Raw genomic sequence first — 27112 nt, 5'->3', positions numbered from 1 at the left:
CACAATGTGGAGATTGTGAAGGGGGAGTGCTTTGGAGCAGCAGAGTCCAGTGAGTGACACATTTCTCCCTTGGGTTGGGGGTGGTGGTGGTAGGGAAGAACCATATTCTCTACTGAGAGAAGCCATGGCATGTACAGACATCTGCTCTCCCAGGGGAAACTCTTCAGGGAGTGATTTAAGCCTGGTTGTCCCCAGGTTTGTTTACCCTGGTAGAAAAAGCCTGAACATCTATACATTTGTGATTGAATGTCTGTACGAGGCCTTTGGCTTGTAGATTACTTCTTCAACTGGTAGCTGGGTTCAATGCATATTTGTTTGGTTCTAAGTAGGATGAACAATTTAGTGTTTGTGAATTCTTTGGACATACAAGGAGCAGTTCAGCTCAAACATTGTCTACTCAGTTAAGAAACCCGTGCTTTCATTTAAGATTGTACATGTGGTATTCCAGAGGGTTTTTGTTACTTAGTAAGAAAATAAGCATTAGCCAAAATATATGGAACCCTTTATTTTCTGCACTCTGTTATCCTTGGTGAAAGGAAACATTATATGCTGATTTTTATTTTTAAGTGCAAAAGCAGTGTGAACCGTCCATTGCAAGGATAATTTTGATATTATTTTCAGGTAATGGTGACCATAACATTTAGACTATGGTAAATTGATTTGAGAAATATTTATCTGAAAAAAAGTCCAAATAAATCTGCAATCTGGTCAAAAAGCTATCTAGTTCATCAAGTAGAATGTGAATTTTAGGTCTGATTCTGTACTTTGCCTCTTAGAGGTCACAGCAACAAAGCCACAGCCCTTTTGAAGTTGGATACAGAGGTGAATTCATGTCTAGTCTTTGCTATAGAGTTCTCTAGTACTGCCAGCAAAACTGCTGTACATTTGCACTCAGATCTCTTGGTGCCTGAAGATTCTTGTGCAAGAGTTACTCCATCACTACTACGTAAGCCTTCTGTTGCCATTAAACAGCTGGCTGAAGACATGTGTAGCCTTTCTGAAGCTTTCGGCCAGCTGTCACAGCCTTTTATCAGCTAGTGCCTTCCAAGAGCGCACCTTGCTGCTGAGTGGAGACACAAATTGCTGCTAGAATATAAATGTGCTCCAACAGCTCATTGCTGGCAGCTTCTCTCTGATGCAAGATATTCTGTTGATAGGCTTAAATGGCTGGCTGTGGGCTGCTCCACAGCTATGATTTGCTGTGGAAAGAGTGCTATAGCTAATGCTTTTCCACCATTGCGGTCTAGGACTGCAAGGCTCCTTTCATATGTTAGGAAAATTTCCTAGAGGCTCTTTTGCAACTTTTTTATACTGCTGGGGTAGAGGAAAGAGGTTTTAGGTTTATCTCGCCTATGAGAAGGATCAAATCTTGTAGAGATTTTGACATTATGAATGTAAAAAAAAAGTTATTTTAGATTTCTTATTGTTGATCATCTGAAAAATGACAGAAAGTTGCCCAACTATTAATAAAGTCAACAGATGAGAATACTAATCCAGTTGTGACAGGTTTTAACTGGTTCCCATTAAATATAATCTTTGTTAATCATTAACTTTAATCTGCATATTGTTAACTGGCATATAATTCCATATTTCCTTCTAGGGTAATGGCCATTTATAAGAATCACATCCAAAGTTATGCAACAGTTCTTACCCTGTATGTTTTGCCCTTTTGAAAAAGCTAATTATCATCTTCAGTTCTTCAAGGAAATAATAGTTAGAGCAAATCAACTAGTTGGTAAGTAGAATAGGGTTGAAAATCCGAAATGCAATAAGCATATCCTTTAGTGAGACTTCCTCAAAACACTGGTATAAGCCACTCTTAGCATAAGTACTCACTCTTGAAAAAATATACTCCTTAAAGGACTCCTTTCCTGCTGTTCTTTGACTTCTGTCAGTGCTGGAAATCTGTAATGTACCAGCTGCTCTGTTTGACAGGCAGCCTTGTTAAGAAGGCGTTACCTACTAGACTGTAGTGGGGAACAAAAGAAGATTGGTTTTAATTTTAATTAAAAAAACAGATCAAAGATGTTAGGTAAAGGTTACTGAAGATGCAAGAATTTTTTATATAAATACCAGAGAAGTGCCTATTTTTAAGCTGAAGTTGCTCTTTAAGAGCAGATCTCAAGAATAATAGTATGCTTGAATAGACATGGTACTCTTTTGAAGTGCACATGGTTAAATTGTTTGACGTTAAAAAAATCCTATAACCATTCAATAGCTGAGTATCTTACCTTGAAAATGTAGCATTAGAACTTCTGCAGTCCTTCAGGATAAACAAAATTTAAGAAGTAAAGAAAACAAGTCTAGGTATGAGTTGATCATTGTGTAAATTAGTGGACATAATAAAGCCAATAAACAACATTGAAAAGAATGAATGTGATGGGAAAGACCATCCTTGACCATTTGTCTATGGCGTTAACGTCAGTCAAATCTGGGATTTTGACTCTGAGCTGTGATGCCCTTCTCTTCAAATGCCCCTTTTTATGAACCATATGCCTATCCAAAGTGCTTCTGCTGTAGAGTTCTCTGCTGGAGGTGGGTCTTCTGTACTGGATGCTGGCACTGTCATATGAATACATGGTGGCTCTTGGATCACTGATACTTGTGAACATTTCTGAGTTACTGTCCTCGTTTCTTATTTCAAGTGAAGTAAGAAGAATATTTCCATGAGCATCAACCTGTGTCAAGAAAGGAATGCACATTAGGTTTTTCAGTTAGCTAACCTTACTTGGGTGTCTTTTTTTCTCTCTCGCAAATTAACAAATTGCTTTTGTTCTTACTAATGAGTGAGCTGTTTCATTTGTAGTAACAGCACCAAGGGGAGTAGAGCAAATGTATACATATTACTTGACTGCATTTGTACTTTCCTCCTTTACCTGGTATCCAATAGCCCATTTTATATTTAGTTGTTAATTATTTTTATCCCAAGACGGTATCTTGGTTTGGGGATTACTTATTTCAATTATAGATTTCACATAATAAAATTCTGCCAGTCTTGCCTTTAAGCCTCAGAATCTATAAGAAAAAGCCTGAATGAACAAAGTGTGTAACATCATCTGCCAATGTCATATACTCATGTGGAAAATACAATTCTTCTGTCTTTTATACAGTGATAGTACTCTAGGCTCATTTTAAAAATGTATAGGGATTGTGATAGTTGACTTCTTTCACAGGAAGAAAAAGCAACTGTGTGTGTGTGTGTGTGTGTGTGTTATCAGCCAAGCACAGTGAAATACTTATTAGGAAGAAATTTTTGTAGGTATAGAAATATTTGTCTGTTTATACTTCTCTGAGTAGTTTTAAAGCCTTGGTATTAGACTACTATGATTGAGGAGAAGAGCATTTCATAGTGAATGTTTTGTGTATGAGCATATGAAAGGATCTTAAGGCACTCCAGGGTATCAAAGCACCCTGGCTGAGAATCACTGATATAGGCAGGCACACAGTTCTGTAAATAGAAAATAGTCATTTTCTGATATCAGTATGGACAGAAGGCAAACAAAATGTGGCAGGATTTAGACCAACCTGAAAAATAACTCAGAATTCATGTCAATATTTACAAACCACTTCTCACTTTTTCGTCATCTCAAGGATGAACATGCTTTTGTGTGACGAGGCCTGTATTACTATAGGAAGGCTTTTAGTATTTCCATATATTTTTTTTTTCGTCTTGGAAAATTTTGGGGGACTTCTCAAATATATATTCTTAAGCAGTTTATAATAGACATAGACACATTTAAGGAACAGATCTTTGACTTCTGTCAACTCCACTTTTAGCTTTGAATATCAAACAGTGTTCTCTTTCCATTGATTAGTATGCAGCCAATCTAGATTGTTTCTCAGTGCTCCAAGGAATGAACAGATTTTATTTATTTATTTGATTTTTATGATGCTCCCCTCAAAGGTTTCTGAGCAACTTACAATACAGACAGATACAATAATAAAATGATATGCCAGTTCCCCCAAAGAATACCTGGGACTTAACCTCATCTACTAAATTAAAAAGCCAGGAATTGCTTTTTAATTTTAAGAATTCAGTTACAAATGTGAAAGTGTACACAGATTAAGATGATTCATGGAAGAATTCTATGTATGCAGTACAACACTGAAGTAACATTTGATTTGCAAAACATTTACAATTAAAAGCCAGTTCTGGGTTTGTGAAAACAAATATAACATTCATGATATACAATAATGATGTGATTCTACACCTCTATAACATTGTGGTCTTGTCCAAGTTAAAGCCCTTTTCAGAGAGATATAGAACTTGTATTATATAACTTGTTTCCAGTTGAAAAATAAGAGCAACACTTAACAATGCCATCCACAGTCCCCCTATGAGATAGGTCAAGCAACATTGACTTATCACACTGGTGCTTCATCAAAAGCAGTTACAAGTGGGTTTAAGAAATAGCCCCCCCATGCAGAAATCTAGTCTTCAGGAGATGCAGCAGTGCAAGGAACATCTGAAAAAGTATAAGCTGCAGTGAAATGAAGAAAGGCTGTATTGTTTCCTGCTGAAGACTCACCATTGGACTGAAATGTATTCAAACTCCCAAGTTGTTAGTAGGAATAACAAATGGTGGAAAATCACCCTCAGCAGGAAAGGTACAATCTTCAGTATATCATCTGCTTGCTTCCACTAGATCTGTCATTACTTTTTTTATATGGATGGAGCATCAGCCACTTCACTTTCATCGGTGCATCACACAGTAGGGATGGTGATCATTTGAATTAGAAAGGATTCCATTAAGTGTGATCTATGTCTGGCTGACACCACAACCCACCTCGAAAGATGATGCTGTTCCTGCCCTGAAGAGCAAACTGTCTGTAGAAAAAGGCACAAAAAAGAAAGGCTTTGAGGGGAAAAAAGGTTTTCTTTTCCCTCTGCAGAAACAAAAGTTCTCCTGGAGTTTTCTGAAGGAGATGAATATTAAAGCTGTTTGGGTAGTGTTGCAGTGATGTTTGGGAATGTTTTGATGAAATATTGAAACCAAAATTACCTGTGGGCTTGCATCAATTCAAAACTTTTGTGGGGGAAGCCCATGTTATAGGCATAAGAGGAGAGAGAACAGCCAAATGACCACATCAAACGGGTTGAGATACTCACCCAGGGTGTGGGACATCAACATTAAAGCCTCTGGGCTGGGAGTTGCTTACACTCTGGGTGAGTGCCCTTACCAATCAGTTATTTTCTGTTTTCAAGTAGTTTGCTTTTTTATTTAGCTTTCCACAACAAAACATTTAAATACTTCGGATTTGTCCTGAGGTGGAATAGGATTTAAAAACATTTTTTTTTAATTTCAGTTTTGTGGGACCATTCTTTCCCCTAGGTCTATGAAATATCTCTCTCAAGCTGTATAATCCTATGTGTAAATGAAATGACAGTTTTGTAATGTCATTGCAGCAGCAGTGTAAGCATCATTAAGTTGTTATGTTTTCTTCTTGTAAAGACAAACTACTCACAAGTGCCTAAAATCTAAATTGATGAGTCATATGGGTTCTTCCTTTTAAACTAATATATACTCACAGTTTATTTCAAGCCAAGTGGCATATGAATTATTGCTTTAATTTAAGTGTTAAGAATGAACCTGTTAGATTTTAAAATGAGTTTTTAAGTCATTTTAGACCTGCTGATTTGAATAAATCATAAAGCAATTCACTGGCTTTGAATTATAGGTTTTACAATTCATAAACTTACAATTCATGTTGATCTTTAATGAATTAATGCTCGTCAAAAGAGAGGCATTGCAGTTAATCTACTATAGCTGAGCCAAAATTTCTGCTTGGGTAATATGAAGCTAGTTCAGTAGATGATTCAGCATCTGTATCTTTATTAGAACTTTAAAGGTGTACTAAAATTTCCAAATAATGTTATTTTTTAATCAAGCCATATAGCTAAAGTTTAATTACTGAGGTGTAGCAGGAGTCTAGGAAAAGTATGTACGTGCTATAAGAAATCCCCAAAAGAAGCTTGTTTGCAGAACAGTCATCAGTCTTGACAACATTAATTTTAGAAGTAATTTGTAATAAGTATTTGCAAAGCAAGATTGTATAAATTTAGTATATTAAAACAATTTCATCAGCAGCACCACCTAACAAAGGATTATATAGGCTTGTCTACAACACTGGTGTGCTCAGCCCAGCTAGGATATGCTGTTTCTGTGGTGTAGCTTTGTGGCTTTTTCATAAGCCTAATATGGACAAACATGCTGCCAAGGTCAGCCTGGGAAGCTGATTCTAATTCAGTCATAATGTTTTGAGAAACATACCTAATGACAGCTTTATATCTTGTGTTGGGTAGGCCATGATGGGGCCAACAATGCATATTACTAGATTGTAGGGGTGTGCAAAACAGGCCATATTCAATGCATGCTCGGCAGGGGGCCCTCCACTTCTGGTCCAATTCTGGGTCCACCGGGGAGCGTTCCCTGTGCCCCCTAGCTTAGCAATTGGCTGCAGGGGGACCCCAGGTGCCCCTCCCAGACCCAGGAGGCACCAGTCACTGAGCCAGAAGGGTGTGGGGGGGCCCCCCATTGTGCTCCCCGGTGGACCTGGAAGTGGACTGGAAGTACTTCTGGTCCACTGCTGGGTCTGCTGCTGAGCGTGCTGGGGAGCTGCCCACGCTTCTGTGGGATGCTCCATCTGCCCCAGCATTGTAGCATTCACGAGCTGCCTGGTACCATGAGGTATGTAGAAAAAACAGTTAAAGCTGTGTCTATGTCCAAATCGCCAAATCTTTCCGAATCTCTCTGAACCAATGTTGAGGGTTCTGATTCGATTTGGAGAGATTAAAGGGTCTCTTGATTTGATTTAGATTTGGTCGCTGCATCGGGCCAAATCAAATCAGGGACTGAAGCTTTGCATAGCCCTACTAGATTGGATTTAGTCTCAGTGTAAACCTTCAACTATTTTGCAAACTGAATATATTTGACATTTCTGAGGTGCAGCATCTCGAGTCAAAATTTTATGCAGCAATGTTTGCTCTTTTGAATTGCCTCTCCACTCCCACTGAGGCATCCAAAATGAGCAGTCACTTTTAAAATGTAAGCTGTGTAGAGTGATGGATTTTTGACCTTTTGTTTAGTGAATTTCATGTATAGTTGCTCTTTTAAAAATATAATGTAACTATAATTAAATATTTAGTGCACATGCAGATCTGTACAATCTTAATCCAGTGAGTAGTCTTAGTGACTTCCTTGAATTCTTTTGTGCGTGAACAGTTACAGGATGAAGAGCAGATAGACAAAGGACACCCTTATAGTTAAAATACAGGACTGCCAGGAGAGATGAATCAATCCCCGAGTTAACTTGGATAAACATTATGTCTAAGTTGCACCATCTATAACAGGGTGATAACATTTCCCTGCACAACAGAGATAACTGTAGCCTGAATTAATTTTGGTGACATGCAATGTGAGACTGCTTAAAGTAGCTAGGGAAATGGAAAGTATTGTTACTCTATTTGTTGTCATCCCAAAGGAAATGAAAGGATATGTAGGCAGTTATAAAAAATATAGTAGAGCTGATATACTATTAGTTAACCCATCTTTCTACATAGATGTATCAAAGTTTAAATATTCTTCAGATTAGTGAGGTGGTTTGCAATGACTATTTTTATAATAAAAACATCTTAATATTTTTGTCTATGCCAGAGTAATAGCTTCTGTATGTGAATACTCCATTTTCATTTTCAGAAAGGTTCAGTAAAGCTCTCTGCAACCTATACCAAGATAAAGCACACATGCATGACTCCTCACTGCTGACTGACATCGCTACAAACTCAAAGAAACCCAGGCTAGTACTTTTATCTAGAGAGCGATGAATGCTGTTCATGCTTCATGGCTCCTAAGCAATACTGAAAGTTTTGGCTGCATATACAAAATATATTATATACCTGCAAAGTGTGGTAAGTCAGATTTATAGGAATTGCTTACTATGATTTTTTCTCATTGTAGTTTGTTAGTAGAGCTGGGCTCTGAAATGTTCAGTATTTCTAGAATGAATGATTAATTTATTTACTTTATATAAATAAGTCGACAGATGCAGTAATGCATTTTGCTATGATTTCCTGTATTTTCTGTGCATCTTAAGATGAAGGTTTCTGGCCAGATTTTGAAAAATTTCCTCTCAGTAGTGAGTCGCTTCTCTCACTAATAATCCTATTAGAGTTAGCACAATAAAGGCCCTCAGAGCAATAATGCTAGACAGAATGATAACGAGAAGATTACCTGAACTTCACAGAAGCAAAACGTAAGAGCTTCCTAAGTGATTAATGATCTAAAAATAAGTGCCGGTGAAACAAACATTTGCATACAGGGACCCTCTAAATATTTAACTCCTCTGGATGTTTTTATTCCAGTTATCTAAATCTATGACCTCCCTAAGAAGTGACATCTTGGTTTGACAAAAGGAGGACAGAGTTATAAATCACTTTTAAATGTTTTATTCAGGAAAAATAAGAAGCAGTTTTAATAACAATGAAAAAATGTCCTCTGTGTATAAAGAAATTAAAGTAATTAAAAACAACATATTACTGTGAGACTGGAGGGGTCATGGGTTCCTCCTCCTTCCAGCTATGGAGAAAACAGCCATGTATGAAACATTACAAGGTCATTAAACTTGTCTTCCACATCCCGTGTCACTTGCGAGATAAGGTTGCATGCATCTCTCAAGCGTATCTAACAGCATAGTGTCTGATGCAGGGGAAGATTAATTCTTGGTACCCAAGGCATAGGTAGGAATTAGTAACATATTAACCTGGTCAGAAAAGAAAGGAAGAATTGTTACATCTACACCAGGGTGCTTAAAGTGGTGCTTATGTGAATATATAGCATGGATCAATGTATTATGAGTGAGTCACATCTCATACTTACTGATGCTCTTTTCCTATTCTCCAGAAACAGTTTCCTGTATTTTGGTATGAACCCCTAAGGAATCACTGGAACACAAGAGATAATTGGATCAGATGAGTTATTCCAACCTATTGGCCCCTCTAGCCTGTGACCCATGTCTTCTTCCTGTTAAAAACTGAAAGGTAAAAATTACCTTAGTTCATTGGTATTTTCCATCCTGCAAGCTAAAGCAAGGCCATGCATATAAGGACATTGATGGACTCCAGTGGGATGATGAAATGTATTAATATGCATAACTCTTAATCAGTTCAAACTTACGCACATCACAGGCATACTGGGCATGTCTACACGTGCATTTACGTCACAATAAATTTACTGTGTGATAAGCGGAAATAGGCCAGCATCTACATATGCAGGCGCTAAAGTGCATTGATGCTGTGTGTGGTCTGACTTGGGACTAAAGTTAGGCCCAACTCAGTCCACACACACAGTGTTAGTTCTCAGTAACGTGTCTACACGTACGTGACTGCGCAGTAACTAATGGAGTGTAAATTTGATATCTACATGGTGCCCAAGTTGGTGTAAGTTGCCATAGTTACTGCATAGTATGGGCATGCACATGTAGACATGCATCCATACTGCACAGTAATTTAGGTTACTGTACAGTAAATGTGCATGTGTAGATGTGTCCACTGTGTGTAGAAGGCAGTTGCTGGTACAGATATCCTCCATTTCTCTAAAGACTCTTCCAACTTATGATCTAGATGAGAGTTTTACATCAGCTATTGTGAACCTAATCAAGATATAACTACAATTTACAAATCTTTAGAAAACCATAACAACTTACCTCCATCCCAGGAAGCACCTGTACAAGTAGTCCATTCTGAATTCTTCACTCAGTGAACTGGAATCCACTGAGCCAATATGGATCTTGAAGCATCTCCCTGCTTTCATTGTGGATGCTTGCTGTCCATGTTCCATTCTACATCACAGTACCTTAGGAGTGTGGGCCTTTGGGCCTTTGAAGCTGGCCTCAGTATATTTGTGTGTTTGTGTGTCCCATCTCATCTGAAAGTACAAAGTTTGTGGACTTTCCCTTGAGTCAACAATCTGTAAAGGCATAGGTTATCTTACCTTTGTGGGGGCAATATTTTGTGGAGCACCTGTAGGCAGTTAAGAGTCTGAACACATTTGCTTTTGTAGTGCAATAGAGCCATTTTTTGTTCTGAGCAGTAAGTGAATAATATATGTAAGTCTATTTTAACTTGCTCAGTGATGATTATGAGCATATTGGTACTGAGAACATGGTTGCCCACCTGATATTCTGTGGCTACTGGGACATGGATCTTCCAGTCAAGGGCCAAATTGGCATCTGTTTCTGAAGTGTGAATGTATATGTAATTACAGTATCTCTCTGATGGCTCATCTGATAAAAAATTGATACATCACTTTTTCAGTATTTTCATATCATCAGCAGAAATTAAGTCCAATTTAGTTTAAAAGAGATTTTTTCCCCCCAAACTTTACTATATTTACTCAAATACAAGACAAGGATTCCCCCCAATTGGTATGCAGAATAAAAGCTCTTGTTCTTTACATGCAAGGAAATCTCACTAAATACAGTCATTTCATTAAACTGCTGCCAAAATCTGCACATGTTCAGCAATTGAAACCAACTATGAAGTTGATTAAATGAAGCTGATATTAAGCATATTGTAAAATACATGGCCCACACTGGGCAAACATGCTGATTGGAACATAGCACAAGAATAGATTAGTGTAAGACGACAGGGGAAGGCTTCCAGGGGAAAAAGTTGTGGGGAAGCAGAGAGCAAAGGGACTACCTGACCCCTCAGATTTATTTTTCCTGCTGTAGCAGTGGGAGAGGGACAAATTCAAGGAAAATTATAACATTTACAAATTTTCCATGTATGAAATCTAATTATTGGGGGTCATCTTATTATCAGGGTCATCTTGTGTTTGAGTAAATGTGGTACTTGCAAACATGACTACTGCTTTTTATAAGCTAACCCAGGTCAGATCTCTTGAGCACTTGAAAGAAATTAGAAGGAAATCAGCATTCAGCAGAAAGTTATATTTCTGATTCAGTGATACACTTTCATGTGAGGCAGTCTGGGCCCAATATTTCTAGCATAAATGTATATTTATCAACGTTTTTTGACAAAACTGGAACAGGTTTACAAATATTTGAAATTGTTCATTTTTAAATCTAAATTATTTTATTGTAAATTAAAAAATGTGTTGATAGTTGAAGAATTTCTAGGAAGCTTTCTAGAATTTCAAGATGGATGGATTAGAGATTATTTCAGTTCTGTTTCTTTACTTGGCTATTACCTCATGTGACCAGGTGGGTTAATTGAAGCCAATTTGACTGTTTTCCAGAAGGAATAACTCTAATGCTTGTGCTGTTTCTGAACCAAGGGAAGGCAAAGAAGAAGACAATGTCCAGCGGTGAAAACCATTACAGTGGAATGAGATCTCATAGTTAGAATTCAGTTGTGTTGGGCTTTTCTGAAATGCAGAGTCTTTCCATTGCTTTCCATGTTTTTATATGAGGTTTTTTTTTTAGTTTTTTCTGTCTTGAAAGCCTTTCATATGTATATAGAGTATATAAGATTTTATGCTGTTACTACCTTATATCCTATTCTGGATACTTTGTTGTCCTGATACAGTAGTCCTTTACTGCACAGACATTATCAACAGATACATAGCATGGAAATATAAAAAATGTATCTATACTGCAAAAAACTCCATCCTGCCTGGGGGCAAGATGATAGCTTAAGTGACCTGCTGAGGTCCTTTATAGCATTATTGGTCTGATTTCCAGTCCTCAAACCTAACACTTGCTGACAGAATATACCTACTTTTTTCTGTTACCTACTATTTATGTTGCTATTTTGTGAATGCAGAATAGCCCCGGTAGGTTAAATATGAGATGAGACAAATCATACCTAAATGTAATGGTACACTACAGTTTATGGAAACATTTTATTAATTCTTTGTCATACTTTTCTTACTACTTCCTCCCCCCAAGATTTCCAAGCTTGCTATAATGGAAATAGAAAGCATATGAAAAATCATCTTGAATCTGTTACCTGGACTTTTTTCATTTCCAGTTTGCCCTTCTCATTAGGAGTCTGGCCAGCTTTTTCAGCGGCCTTTTTTTGACGCTGGGGACCTTTTCCAAAGAATATGTAGTTCACAAAGGCGTATTCCAGCAAGGCCAGAAACACAAACACAAAGCATCCCATTAGGTAAATATCTATTGCCTTTACATATGGAATCTTTGGCAGCGTCTCCCTGAGATGGGTACTGATTGTGGTCATTGTCAGCACTGTTGTGATTCCTGTGAACAACAAAAAGATAAGCTGACAAAGACAACTGATTAAAACCATTCTTCACTTTTGAAAGGCAGCAGATTGGTGCTGCAACTCGAACATATCTCACTTATGACGCTGGGTGGCTTATTTAATTGATTAGAATAGTGTAACAAAATAATATTACTGCTGATCAAGGCCATTTGTTCTCTGAACATGTTAATTTACATGCTTAAACTGCAGGTGAGAGAAGTCTTTTCTTCAAATGATATTGCATAACTCATGTGCCTCCCTTCTCCCTGGCCCTTTCCATGGGTGGAGGGTTAATTGATTACCTCTATTTATCTCTGGTTTGCTCTTCTCACTAGTAGCCTCCTCTGACATTTATGATACAGCAGACCTTTGCCAAAGTGATAATAAAGTGTTTTCCGGTGTTGGCTGACAGCCAGGGGGAACAGGTGTGTTATAGAGGGAGCACACTTGGTTTTTTTAGATAAGGGGATGTTGCCCAGTTTATTTCTTGCTGTAGTCACCTGGCCAGATTCACCTACAGTGGAGTAAAATTGACTGGCATCCTGGACACAAAGTAAATATTATCCAGAGGAAAGATATCATTAGTGTAATTTCTGAATAGAGAAAGAGTAGCTCCAGAATGTCATGGTGGACAGTGGCATAGGGCACTCTGGGTATCAGGGAGCAGCATGGATAAGGAAAAGAAAGGTCTTACTCTGGTGGAGGTGGTGGCTGCTGCTCAGCGTCAGCTTTCCCAAGGCTCGGCTTCCTCCAGATCTCAGTGTCCCATTCTCATTGCCTCCTCATGTCCCACATATACACATATTGGGAGCAGGGCTATGTGTGCTCTGGCAAAGGCTCCTGACAGGTTACCATTATGCTTATCCTACTTGTCCCCTTGCTGCACAGACATCCTGTCTGATGTGGTGCTACTCTGTCTGACTGCTGTGGCTGAGCAGTGGCAGTGCAGGACTTCCCCTGCCACTGAAAGGTCCCTGGAGAGTGGCAGCAGAGGGAGGGGAGCACCATCCTACTTGCTCTACTCCTCTTACTCCCCAGATGGACTGATTGATGCAGCACTGTCCTGACTTGCTCCTATGGTTGGGCAGGGGCAGTGTGCAGCTTCCCCTGCTGTGTCAAAGAGGACCAGAAAGGGAATCCTGGTGCATGCCCCGTTCTAGCTGTGCTTTGTGCTACTGCTGGTGGACAGGGAAGTGGTGTGCCCAACATAAGGTAGACCTCTTTACTAACTTCTAAAGGGATCACCTTGTTGTATGAAATGCAGATTTTCATGTTGGCAGTTTTCTAATCAACCAACCATTAATTTTTATTTTGTTCTACAAGAATGGAACTTTTTTCTATTCTGTTCTGAGCACAGATCATTAGTGTACCTTATGAAAAGCTCTAGACTCATTCAGGCATAATGAACTCCATTTAAAGAAGGCAATTAGAATTTAAAAGTAGACTTAAACATAGATGTCTGTATAGACTCTACTCGCAGATTATGAACAGGGTAAAGACCACATTCCAGTTTCCTCAGCTGCTAACATGGTGTCACATTCTGGGCAAGCAAATGGGTGAAATATAAAGCAGGGTTTGCATTTGGTATAAATTGGTAACCAGCCCCACTTGAATTGATGGAGCAATGCTGATTCTTATTGATTTGAGCCATTGTATCAGTTGCACGTTCTAAGATGGAAATGCCTGATATCAACTTTTGTGCTTCAGTACAAAGGACCAAATGCTAGGGGCATGATCCAAGTCTGTTATGTTATTTGAAAGTTGTTCAGGCCCAAATTGCAGAGCAAAAGTTTCACCACAGGCATGCCATGGCATAAATATCTATTTTTGAGGACTATACTCTTTGCCTCTTCCGAGATAATGAACCAGACTGGATAGATCTGTAGTTGGATCCAGTATGGCAATTCCTTTGTTCCTGGAGCGCTGAGAAAGAAGGTGTTAAACATTGTGATGTGAACTTCTGCAATAAAGGAACAAGGAGCTGCAAGACAAGTGCTATAATTATATTCTGTTGTACACAGCAATTCCTATGGGTTAGCGAATCTCAGGTATAACACAATGTATTTGAAGTATGCAGTACAGATTTAATCCCTATAGATTTTAAAGGATCTATATCTTTATGTACTGTACTACACATGCTACTGGAAAGATCATACTAAATTAGCATTTCCTAAATTAGCCTTATGTAATTTCTGTAACAAACAACTTGTTTAAATGCTAGCAGTACTCTCTCTCTTTTTGATAGACCTGAAAGTTAGTTACCTAGGGCAACTCTGGCTGCAGATGCATCATAGTTGATCCAAAAAGATACCCATGAGAGAATTGTGATCAACGTGGAAGGCATATATGTTTGCAAAATGAAGTAACCTATGTTTCGTTTAAGCCGAAAACTGAGCGATAGTCGGGGATATGCTCCTGTAAAAAGGAATAAAGTGGCATTAATAATTCAGCCATTGACTCCTCTGTCTTGGAATCACTTTTCTGAGAGGTACGGTGCATACCCGTTGTAAATTCCACTCTTTTTGTTACCATCTTGTAATCAACAATTGAGAACTGTGGGAGCTCAATGTTATTAACTCCTGTTACTGCAGATTCTCCTCCATTCCAGTAAAACTCGATATCATCGGTTGTGTATCCATCTATAAGCAAAGAAACACAATTTGAAAATAGATATTTGTCAATGTTATACACCGCTGTTGTTAAAGGAAGAAGCGATTGTCATTGGGGATTTGTTTTTGAAAACCTTTTCACATAACGGCAAATGGAATTCACAGTTACATTTATATGTCACACAAGTCATTTAGTTCTCCTTTCAAGAAGAGACAATATCTCAGAGACTGGATATTTGGAAGAGCAGAGAGAGCAAAATGCAAGATAAGATTAATTCTAGGCAGTGTTGGTAGTACACAACTTCCCATTAGACCTTGCTTTCAGGATGTACAACTTTGTAGAATATTAGCTATCCAGATTAAAATTTTCTATGCTGGGTTCAGGCCACACTGTGGTCCCTGTGCTTAGGCCTCAAGCTTGACCTTTTTTGGCAAGTTTCAGGAAAAAAACAATTCAGCCACATTGAGGGATAAGGTTAGGGAAAAATCCATTGCTGTGTTCAAGTTAACACAGATTTAAATCAGTTTGTTTAAAAACGTTTAGTTGAAGCTCCAGAAGCCTATGCTCAGGAGCAAGGGCTTGAAATTTGTCAGGGAGGAATCTTGTACTTGGGAGGGGTTGGGGATGTACCTTTTGTTGTTTCTGTGAAAACCAGTAACTTCAACTGAGTTACTTGCCTTTTAAAAGGCAACTAATTTCCATTGTTTAGGATGCACTAGACATGTTCTGGCTAAAATGACCAAGTAGGACTTGTTCTGGAAAAGCTGTTCTTGGCTATTGGAGGCTGCTGTGATGCTAAACATAACTGGTATCAGCAAGCCTCTTTCCTACATTCTCAATGCCATCCCTGCTGGCTTCAATGCACAGTGGCAGGATAAACTATCCAATTTGAATTTTGACAGCTGGATTCAGGTAAGAAAGAGGTTAGAAGACTGGGGCATGCATGTTAAGGCTGATTTTGCAGCCTTAACATTCTTTACTAGTGATTTTGGATATAATTATATTACTGGTAGGAGTCTTTCAATTAAGGCACTGGATTGGGACTGGGGCTGAGGAAAGCCAGATTAAGTATTTTACCAAACAATGCACAGAACATTTGTGATAAAAACTGGGAAATTAATCTCCTACAGAAAATGGCAGGTGTAATTCAAAAGGAAGATACTACACAGTAATAGTAAGGATAACAGCATGTAGCCACCAGACATTTGTGGGTTACATTAATTTTTAATTAGTCCACACCTATTTTAATCTGTTCTTGTAGCAGAATTATATTCCATCTCATCCAAATCCTGCATGTATCCTCTTTAATTTGATGCTAACATAGATTAGTTTATCTATTAGGGTAGATCAATGTGTACCAGTGTAGTCTCCGATGTCGTTCACCCATGCATCGTGTTCATAGGGCTTTTTCTGGTTTCACCTTTGCTTAAGGGAGAGACAGGACTGTTACTGGGTTAGAGCTTGGAAGGTTACCCAGAGGGTCTCGACTGCCACATCTTGCTGGAATAAATTATTTTAATTGGGAGGAAGATGGTTTGTCCCACCCTTCCTGGTACTTTCCTTCAATCTTCCTGACTCTTTTTTCTACTTGTGGCTCTGCCTCCCCTACACCCCACCTAATGCAAACCAAATATGTTGTTTCTGGATTGCTAGAGTGGGTACAGTATAAACTCTAGTGTTCCAGTCCTCTGAATTTATGATGGTCGGATTAGGATGTCACCTCGTCCAAGTTTTTCCCGACTGTACTTGGTCCTGCCTAAGCGTCTTCCCAACCCCGGGTTACCTTGCTCCCTGGTGCCTCTCTATCTCTCTCTCTCGGCTCAATACTTGCCGCGGCTCAGACGTCCGTCTCTTCTTCTCCTTTTAGATCCTGTCTGGATCCAATCTGGGCTGGAGGTGTCCAACGTCCACGGTGCTTCTTTAGGTGAGTCACTCAGCCTTGTCTGGCTCTGCTCATCTTGGAAAGCCCCTTCCTGGGGCAGCCACCGCATCACTTCAGTGGGGCTCCATTCTGTTCCAAGCCGCTCCCGGCCTGTCGAGGAGCTCACTTCTGGTTCCCCAAGTTGCTCTTCCGCCAAGCCTTTTATGAAAGTCTCAGGTGGCTAGCCCGCAAATTAGCCCCAGCACGTGGCCATAAAGTGTGCCCACGCCAACTTGGGAGCTGACCCCGACTCCTCCTGGCTCATCTGTTCTTTTTCCTTTTTTCTTTTAATGAGGGATTTTCTCTCACTGCGGTTTCACTTTCGCCGGGTTTTTTTCCCTGTCTCGGTGTCCTGCTGGCTCCGCTCCTTGCCCAGTTGGGGTAAGTCTTTCCTACCACAACCAGCCATTTTATACCATTTACAATATTAGCATTAATACTGTTATTAGCATTACAAAATAAAATGTGGTTAAACACTTTAAGATGATTAAAATTGTAGAAAACTGACATTACGATGGTAACCATTGTAACCAACAGTAAAAATTATGGCTTGGATATGCCATAATTGACAGGGCTGCAAAATGTATGTAAATGGAACCAGAGGAAGAAATAGCAAATCTCTGCTATTTTTAGACAAATTTTTTTTTTCTTGAAGAGTTAAAGATTTGGGCAGGCTTAATTTACATAGCACAGATTAAATAGAAACATATGTTTGAATTCACAGCTTTAGAGCACAGTTAACTGCAGCTTTGCCACGGCAAATATACTTTATCATCAAACACATTATCTACAGATTTAAAAACCTGTCTTGTGTGCCAGCAATATATTTGCTTTGTAGAGAAATTACATTTGTGATGTCTATTGCTATTCCAGTGCCTTATGATCGCTTAGTCTCTGAAAGGCTGAATAGATGCCTGGCAAGGGTCTAGTTTCCCTGGCAACAATAATCACACAAGAGCACTCAGAACTTGTGCTCTGACTCATTGGACTGCTTAGCAATTCTGAATTTACAGAATAAATATCTTTTGATGCAAATGCACTGTGATGCATTGAACAAGGACAAATGCTTGGCTATTTGTGTATTGCCCAATGCTACTATTTGCTAACCACCTGAATCACTTTGAGATACTTTAGAACAGTTTTAGTCCAGATCATTGCTGTTAGGAAAACTGGCAGCCTCTCAAAGCTGTCACTCTTGCTCTTTTGTTCACCCTTTTTGTGACCCTGTTGCTAGCAGGGATGTACCAGGTGCAAATCTCTTTCAGTTTCTACTCATTTCAAGTGGGAGTTAAGGATACTTTGCTTTGCAGGATCAGATTGGTCAAAATTAAAGAGGAAAAGAATTTTGCTAAAGGCTAGGCATTCCATGATATTTTGGGGCCTGTTACCAGAAAATAATATAAATATGAATGTAAATTTAGAGAAAATGACTTTTAGCCTGGCTTTAGACAAGTTCTAATCATTCCCGCCATAATAGCAAGCTCTTTAGTGCAAACTCACTAATGGGTAATGAAAATTCCCTAACTAAAAATTGGGACTCTCTTACAGATCAAGAGTGTACATTATTTTTCAGATAAAATCTTAGCATAAGGACTATTTTATTTCATCTTCTGACTATATTTGTAGATAATAAGGACATTAAATGGAAAAAAACCCCAGCTGTTCAGTTTTTTTGTTTTTTTTTTTAATGGAAAGCGTGGGCAGAAGCAAGACAACATTAAAAACTAAACCAAAAAACTCCCCAAACAGGAGTGGATTAAGAATTTGAGCTGATAGGGAATTTGGAACTGTTGTACATTCTACATGCTTTCATACATATTTAGAAGTAGGTTGGTATTAAGCATCATGATGAGTGGGTTTTGACTGACTCAGAAGGGGTAACAAAAGGTCAGTAGAAGAATATTTGGAAGTGGTCACAAGCGATACATTTGGCAGCTTAAAAATATTGTCCAAAAATAAACCACTCCTAACCCACTCATTTCTGCAGAACTGCTAAAAACATTTGCATGTTATGGATGAGAATTTTCATTCTCCATCTGAACATAGGGACATAAAATACCTCCTTCAGCCCTTTGCATGGGTTTCCTACTCGTGGTAGGATGAGACACGAAGAGCAGCCTCTGTAGGGCCACTACTCTCCTTCCTATAGTTGTGGTTTAGAGACCCCACCCCTTAAATATGTTAGCTAGCGCAGCTGACGTGGTGCAGCAGGGGGAAGTAGTGTGCTGCTGTGATAGATCACTACCAGACTACTAGAGGGAGCCAATGAACACATCATGCTCAACAAATAGTCCTAGATGGCTCAGTATCTAGTGCGAAGGAGGTATCAAGTGCAGTTCCCCAGGGGTCTGTCCTGCATCCAGTATTGTTTAACATCTTCATTAATGATTTGGGCAGTGGGATTGAATGCATGGTCAGAAAATTTGTGGATGACACCAAATTGGGTGTATTTATAGACACCCTGGAGGGTAGGGCTAGGGTTCAGAATGACCTGGATAGATTGGAGAAATGGTCCACAATCAGTCAAATGAAATTCAATAAGAAAAAGTGCAAAGCCCTGCACTTGGGACAGAATAATTACTTGTGCAAATACAGCAATGGCTGGCTAGGTTGCAGTGCTGTAGAACCATATGTGGAAGTTGCAGTGGACCATAAGACGATAATGTGCTCGTATTGCAAAAAAGGCCAACACAATCCTGGCTTGTATTAACACAGTGATTTCCAAAGGGTGTGCCATAAGAGCAACAGAAGTATGCCATGAGATCCTACTGTATGAGGAGGTAAATGCTCTCCTCCCCTGTCCAGCACTCTGTACCTGCCTCAGCTACTCTGCTAGCACTTGCGGCTGCTTCTCTGGGCAATGCTGCCACTTTCCCTTGCCCTTTCTTGCCCCAGGCAGCCTCTTTGCTGCAAGCAGGTGGGTGGGGAGATGCACAGACAGAGCTGTGCTTTCTAGCCTTTCATTCCCTTCACTCCTCCCATGCTCTCAGGGGCTGTGGGAGGGGGCTGCGGGAGGGGGCTGCAGGGATGGTTGCTAGGGATGTGAGACCCTGGAGGAGTAGCCTCAGCAGTGGGGACTGCCTTTACCTTCTGAGGTACAGATGAGGGGTTAGGAGGTGATAGGAACTAGAAAAAGTAGGACGCACCAAGGTGATATCCTGCCTTTGCCATTCTTAAGTGGCATCAGAGAGATTATGATTCTCAGTTTTTTGGCCTCAAGGCCCCCTTCCATATCTTTTCTGAATTTAGATCTATCTTGGTGATTTTTTCAGCTAAGATTCTGTGAAATTCAGTAAAGTTATGCAGTTGCGTTGTTAACAGTACATCTTAGTTAGCACTGGTATGATTATATCTGGAAGGGGACTGGAATATGATTTGTTTTGGGGGAATAATCCTTTTGGGTATAAGTGAAGTGTGCCACCAATTTTAATCCAGAAAAGAGTGTCCTAGCCATCAACAGTTTGGGAAACACTGTATTAACAGATGTATCACTTGCAAATGAAAGGAAGTAATTCTTTTGCTCTATTCAGCACTGGTGAGGCTTCACTTGGACTACTAGGTCCAGTTTTGGGCCCCACACTCCAAGAAAGATGTGGATGGATTGGAAAGAGTCCATCAGAGAGCAACAACAACAAAACGATTAGAGGCCTGGGAAACATAATTTATGAGGAAAGACTGAAACAACTAGGACTGTTCAGTTTGGAGAAGAGAAGATTTTGGGGGAGCGGGGGGAAAGGGACCAGGGAGGCAGGGGTGCATCTTTTAACAGTCTTCAAATACCTGAAGGGTGATTATTAAGAGAAAAGAGAGAGACTATTCTCTATAGCTGTGGGGACAGGACTAGGAAAAATGACCAAACTGCAGCAAAGGAAATTTATGTTGGAGATTAGAAGCAACTAAGAGGGCAGTCAAGCATTAGAATAGGCTACCTAGAGAAACTGTGGAATCTCTATCCCTGGAAGTTTTCAAGAGCAGGTTGGGCAGCCACTTGGCTGGGATAACTTAGCCTTGAGCAGGGTGTTGGACTTTATGACTTTGGGAGGTCCCTTCTAGCCCTACTGTCCTATGAACATATTGTGACTGTCACAGTGTGGTCCCTGGTCCATTGCTGAGTATTAGTTTGATTAGGCCTTTTGGTTACAAATGACAGTTGCAAAAATTTTAGACAAAAAGAGCTTCTCTCTTAAAGCCTAAATGTAAAACCAAAATCAGACCTCCCTTTTGCCTTTCCAGAATGCAGGTTATGTGTGTGTAGATGGCATAAATTGTGAATTCAGAATTCAGTTGAAAATAGATCTAATTACATTCTCCGGATCTAATCCCATCCTTTAAAGCACAAATGAGTACACACAGGAAAAACAAAACAAAACACAGCCCTTACTTGAGTATGCAGTAGGGCTGTGAGAAATTTTGCCACCAGTTTTGTTTTGATGCTGTTTTGACTCATTTCAAGGTTGAAACAGCAAAATTGAAATGGAACAGATATGGTCAAAACAGCCTCAAAACAAAATGAGGCAAGTTGAAATGTTTCGCTGTTTCACCACTGTTTCAACATTTTGCCTATAGGCTATAATGGGGAAGGTCGAAACAGCCTATAACTTTGTCATTTCTGTCCAGATTTGGAGGAAACTTATAGAAATGGTAGCCCCTTCTGAGGACATGAAGCCTGCCACATTTTCAAGGAGATAGGTGCAGGGGGCTTGGAGAAACTGCACCCCAAAAATCTTGAAAATAAAACTTCTGTCATGTGTAAGTGTTAAGCCACAGAGGGATCAAAACTGCAGGCATGCTAGCCCCTGCTAAGGCCACAAAGCCTGCCAAGTGCAAGGAGATAGGTGCAGGGGTTTTGGGGAAACTGTACCTCAAGCTGCGGACAAGCAAAACTCATGACGTGGGTGACACGGTATGTGTTAAGGCGCAGCGGGGTGAAAGCTGCAGGCCTCCTAGCTCCTGCTGAGGTCACGAAGCCTGCTAGCTCTCAAGTTGGCCGACCTAGTTATAGCATCGCACTGCCGGCTCATGTTCATACTGTGGTCAATTATTACCCCCGGTCTGTGATGGCAAGTGATGGGGGATCTTCAGTCCTGCTGCCTGATGCACCCATGTCAAGAGTTTTGCCTGTCAGCAGCTAGGGGTGCAGGGCCCCAGAACCCTTGCACCTATCGCCTTGAGAGCTGGCAGGCTTCGTGACCTCAGCAGGAGCTAGGAGGCCTGCAGGTTTCACCCTGCTGCACCTTAACACACACAGTGTCACCCATGTCACGAGTTTTGCTTGTCTGCAGCTTGAGGAGCAATTTCCCCGAACCCCCTGCACCTATCCCCTTGAAACTTGGCAGGCTTTGATTTCAGCAGGGGCTAGCATGCCTGTGGTTTTGACCTCGCTGTGGCTTAACACATACACGTGACACAAGTTTTGCTTTTAAGATTTTGGGGTGCAGTTTCTCCAAACCGCCTGCACCTTGACACTTGGCAGGCCTCATGCCTTTATAAGGGGCTACAATTTCCTCAAGTTTCATCCAAATCAGGCCAGAAATGACAAAGATATAGGCTGTTTTGTCCTTCCCCATTATATCCAAGGGCAAAATGTCAAAACATTTTAGCCGTTTCATTATCACCGTTTCGATGGAACGGAACAGCTGTTTCGAATTGAAACAAAATTCAAAACGAAACGCTGTTCCGTAGAAATGCCAAAACACTGGTCGAAACAGAACGCTGCCATTTTGCACACCCCTAGTATGCAGATGAGTGAGACAGCTGTAAGGTCCCATTTAATCTTCTGTCCAGGAAATATAGGGAAATTACTGGCCAGGTGCCTGGTACTCTAGGATGCAAGCAAAGCATAGATAACCAGGGAATTCAAGAAGCCCTAATTCTGCCCACAGCTTGTTGGCCAATTGCTCCCTGGAAAGGGGCAAGGAAGCTAACAAAACAGCAAAAAAAAATAATTCAGAGTCTGAGTTCAACATGACCAGCCTAAGGGCATGGCAAGTGTCACACAGCCAATAATACTTTTCCCCACTATGATTTTAATTAATGATCTTCTCTCTCTGTCTCCGTCTCTCCCTCGTGTAAAAAGAACTTGCATACGATTCTGAAATATTTCATAACGTGATTATATTTTAATGCATTTTGTGAATACCTTCCTAGTTTTTAAACTCAGTGCCTAGAGCTGGGCAGTGAGGGGCAAGGAAGAGTGTTAATGCCAAATGCAGGCTCCACCCCAGCTGCTGCCACTTCTGAATTGGTGTTCAGGACTAATGCCCTTCTCCCCCCAACCTAGTTATGCTGCCAGTTTCACAGGTAATGGCTGCTAGCAAAGGAGTGATGAGACTTGGGAGGCTTGGGCATCATTCCAGGTTTTTGGAGAGAAGTGTGCTCTAGCAGGAATAGGCTTTTTTGTTCATTGCTCAAATTTGACCTTTTCTGCTACTACCCTTTCAACCTGCCCTTGTCTCTATTATATCTCTTCTCTTCACTCCCTACCACTTGGCTCAGTTACAGTCATACTCTTGACTACCTCATCCTAGTCTATCTTGCTGAGGCTTCTTATTCTGGTCCCAGGACATCCTAGTCTTATTCCTCTGGATTTATTCTTCCACATTCACTGCCAGTCACTGTGCAATGTTCCCAAGCAAAAGCAATCGGGGAAACAAATCGTAGTCCCTCTCCCCACCTTCTCATTCAGCATGCATCCTCCCTGTTCTGATAGGTTCCTAGCTGTAGCTACCCTCCTGACTCTTTACCCCAGAATTTTGTTAAACTACCCCAGTTCTTTATTCCCTGTTCCCCAGCTCTTCATCAAGCTTCTCTCACCACTCTTCACCCCTGCTTACTAGAGGTGCACCAATACATTGATTTGATATTGGATTGGCACTAATATAAAGAAAATTGACTGTATCAGAAATTGGCCTGATGTGGTCAATTAATTTGGCCAGTAAATGGCCCATGCATGTGCGCTGCTGTAGTGCAGCACGTAGGTGGCAAGAAGCACAGCACCTTGGAGAACTGTGTCTAGCTGGTAAGTTTGGTGTGGTGGAAGGGGAGGGGAAAGGGGTAGATCAGGCTTCCAAGGTGAGAGAGGGAGTGGGGCTGGTGCTGGGGCAGGTGCTGCCCAGCTGGGGTGGAATGGGAGAGAGGACTGGGGGGTGCTATGGCAAATTTTGGGGTGGCTGCAGCCCTGCCCCCTCCCCTCATAGCCGTCCTCCCAGTGCAGCCACTGCCCACCCTGAGCACAACCCGGCCCAGCCCCCACTGGGAAGAGCTTGGTGCAGCCCTCGCCCCAGCTCCAGCCTTCCCTGCCCCATGCAGATCTGAGGGACACATGCCCCCCATGTCTTCCCGGGTGCATGCAGTGGTGGGAGCTGCCTCATTCCTCCCCAGGGCCCCCTAATGAGCCAGTGCAGCTCTGTCCCATGCCTCACCCTGCTGTGGCTGGAAAGTGCCTGCCCTAGTCCCACTCCCTCCCGCACCATAGGGCCCTTGATCTGCTCCCCCATGCCCCTTCCCTCCCCCTTTCCTTTCCACCACAGCAGACTTACCAGCTGGATGCAGCTCTTCAAGCTGCTGGGCCAGTATTGGAAATCAGACTGGTATTGGCCGATATACCTTCTTAAAAATTGCTATTGGTATCGACCCCTAAATGTCTATTGGTGCACCCCTACTACTCACCATCTCCTTGTTCTTGGTCCCAGGTTGCATGTTCAGCTAGGTAGTCCCCATTCATCTCCCACCCATGCTTGTTTTGCCCTCTTTTGTGCACTTAGTTCTGGTGTTGTCTTCCTGTAAATGGCCAGAGCAGGGTGCTTGCTAGGAACACACCACAATTCCTGATTTCAGTTGAGGTGCCTGTGTCAAGTCTGTGGCTCTGGATGCAAACAACCCATAGCTGCGATTACAGGCAAAGTTAGTTACTATAGATAGAATCTTTGGGGAGTTTAGATACAAAAATTGAAGTTGTATGTATTAAGCATGTTGAATAATATTTCAAAGGTTTATAATTTGACCACATTTGGGTAGACTTCTGCAAGGACAGCCAAACCATGTCCCCGATGCAGAGGCTTTGGCTTTACCATATTTCAAACTACTGTTACAGTCTTGGGGATACAGAGTTTTCCACAGAAAAGGCTGCCAGAATTTTTTAACATGAGAAAAACAAGTTTTTCCCTACCTTCATTCTTGGAAACGGCTAATCATTTCATCTGGAACTAAAGCAGTGCGAGGCAGACATCTGGCATGGAAAAGTTAAGCCTAAATGGTTAAAGTTTTGTACAGTTAAAGGAAAATGGAAACATGGTCCTTTAATGAGAAATGTGTTTGTATAAATAAATGCCTCCCTCAGTAGGTTCTTGATTCTGATTGTGGTCCCTGGAAGGCTGCTCTACTATTAGTAATACATAATGGGATGCATGTATTTTAGTGGACAACACAGGTTGCACTGATATCAATTTCATCATGCTGTGCATCTTTCATTATGTAATATATGCATTTCAGTTGATGTGTGTGAATGGCACTGTTTTTAGGATTAAAGATTTCTCAGAAGAATAAGGGGTTGAAGGTTTTGGCTCCAGCATTTCATGTGCATTGAGTGTCTGATTTGGAAAGCCCAGGCAAGATCTAAGAAAGGATAAGATTAGGAAGAGCTTAAAGAGTGAAACTTATTTGTAGCTCAGGACTGAGAATTAATCACTGAACTTGCCTAGTAAAGTATCTGGGACTTTCAATTTCTGGTGAAGAGCTTTAGTGACGTGAAGTAAGAAAAACTGAGCATGGAGCAGCCAATGTTTCTGGTTGGCAGGTAACAAGAAAACGTCCTTCCCCACAGCAGTACACTTTTAACCTTCCCGAGTGCAGAAAAGGCATAAAAATAGCAGAAAATGGTTCTGGGGTGGATTTAGGCCAGTACTAAAATATGCCGATTTGTTCATTGAGCTTATCTGTTTGTGTATTCCCTCAGCAGCATTTTTTCCTCAAGAGTGTGATTCCCCACCCCCCCCCCGCGCGCGTGCGGCAGAGTCACTGTTTGTAATGGCTTGAATTTTCTTGGGGAGCGAAGTGTTATTTATAATTAAAAGCTGCCCAAATATAAACCTAGTGAAATCCTTAAAGGATTATAAAACAAAGTCAAAGACTGGGGATCTGAAGTCCTAGGCAGTATATTTCCAATAACTGGCAAGGATGATTGCACTTTAAGCTAAAATGCTGAAGTGACAGCATGACTAGAGCACATGTAAATCTTTTTCTGGATATGTGTATCCTAGTATGTTGGGAAGAAATTGATTACATTTTATTGAATTTTAAAATGCATATTAATCTAATTCAATTTGTTTGAAAAATGCTGCTCTGAACATGGGTCTTTCCAAATATAGTGAATAACAGTGAACTGGTTTACCAGTACACGGACACATGACATTTAAAATATATTTGAAGAATGTGTAGCAGAAGGATTATATGAATTTGAGAAACTTGGCAATATTATTAAGCCATAATTAGCTTTATCATCTCTTACTGTTGTTAGTCCATCATTGAGATGAAATAGAGGAGAGGACCACTAGGGGGCACTTAAGATCTGCTGTACAGGTTTCCTTCACTTTATGCTGTTCATGTGTTCCTGGAAAACAGCACATAACTCAAATTTGCACAAAGGGAACCCACTTTACAATGCAACAAATAGGGATGTGTTTCAAGACCTTGACTGTACTGACCCCCAGACCCTTTACGATTTTTACAAAACAATTTTGGTACTCACCAACAGTAAACAGTACACACAAGCACAGGGTGATGGTGAATGTTACCATAATGGGGATGGGAACTATAGAAACGTCGCAGACAATGAGCGAGGAGCACAGATCCATACAGGAGGCTATATTTTGGAGTGTGTCACTTCTACAATGCAGTGCACAAAGCAGCTGACTGCAGGCTTCTACCACACCAATCACATCACAGTGAATTTAACCTTGCATGTAACAAATTTTTGGTATAAAAAGGGTTATTGTATAAGAGTGAATTCACACATATAGAACTCGCATAAAGTGAGGGTAACTTGTAGTTGTTGCAGATCTTTGCAGAAACCAGTTGATTGCATTAGTGGAGTTTCTGCAGGTTTGAGTTTTAGTTTAATTTATTCTCTACCTTCGTACATTTAATCCTATATGTGAATTTAGGATTTACTGAACCTTAAAAAGTTTGTATCTTAAAGGATTACAATAGCAATTAGTATATGTTAACAGAGCATAGGATTTCAGGATAAAAATGTATGTTAAGTAGTTAAATATATGCAATTGTAATTAACCACTAAAATGCATATAAAGGATTAATTTGGGTTTAACAGTTTTTCTAGATAGTTTCAAAGATGTGAT

At 40.5% G+C, this 27112-nt stretch overlaps 1 protein-coding gene across 1 annotated transcript in view; it reads right to left on the bottom strand.

The window, feature by feature from the left end:
- Positions 1 to 11953: 11953 nt before the first annotated feature.
- The window catches only part of LOC102565401 (gamma-aminobutyric acid type A receptor subunit beta1), a 123154-nt gene continuing 107995 nt past the window's right edge, over positions 11954 to 27112 (bottom strand). The window contains exons 4-6 of the mRNA XM_059721289.1: positions 14728 to 14865; positions 14489 to 14641; positions 11954 to 12222 (exon numbers count right to left, since the gene is read on the bottom strand). Of these exons, the coding sequence (XP_059577272.1) occupies positions 11954 to 12222; positions 14489 to 14641; positions 14728 to 14865 (560 nt within the window). The remainder of the gene's footprint in view (positions 12223 to 14488; positions 14642 to 14727; positions 14866 to 27112) is intronic.

The sequence above is a fragment of the Alligator mississippiensis genome, chromosome 2 (genome assembly GCF_030867095.1).
Source record: "Alligator mississippiensis isolate rAllMis1 chromosome 2, rAllMis1, whole genome shotgun sequence".
Taxonomy (NCBI): domain Eukaryota; kingdom Metazoa; phylum Chordata; order Crocodylia; family Alligatoridae; genus Alligator; species Alligator mississippiensis.
The sequence above is the reverse complement of the archived record's forward strand: the minus strand, read 5'-3'. Positions and strand labels throughout refer to the sequence as shown.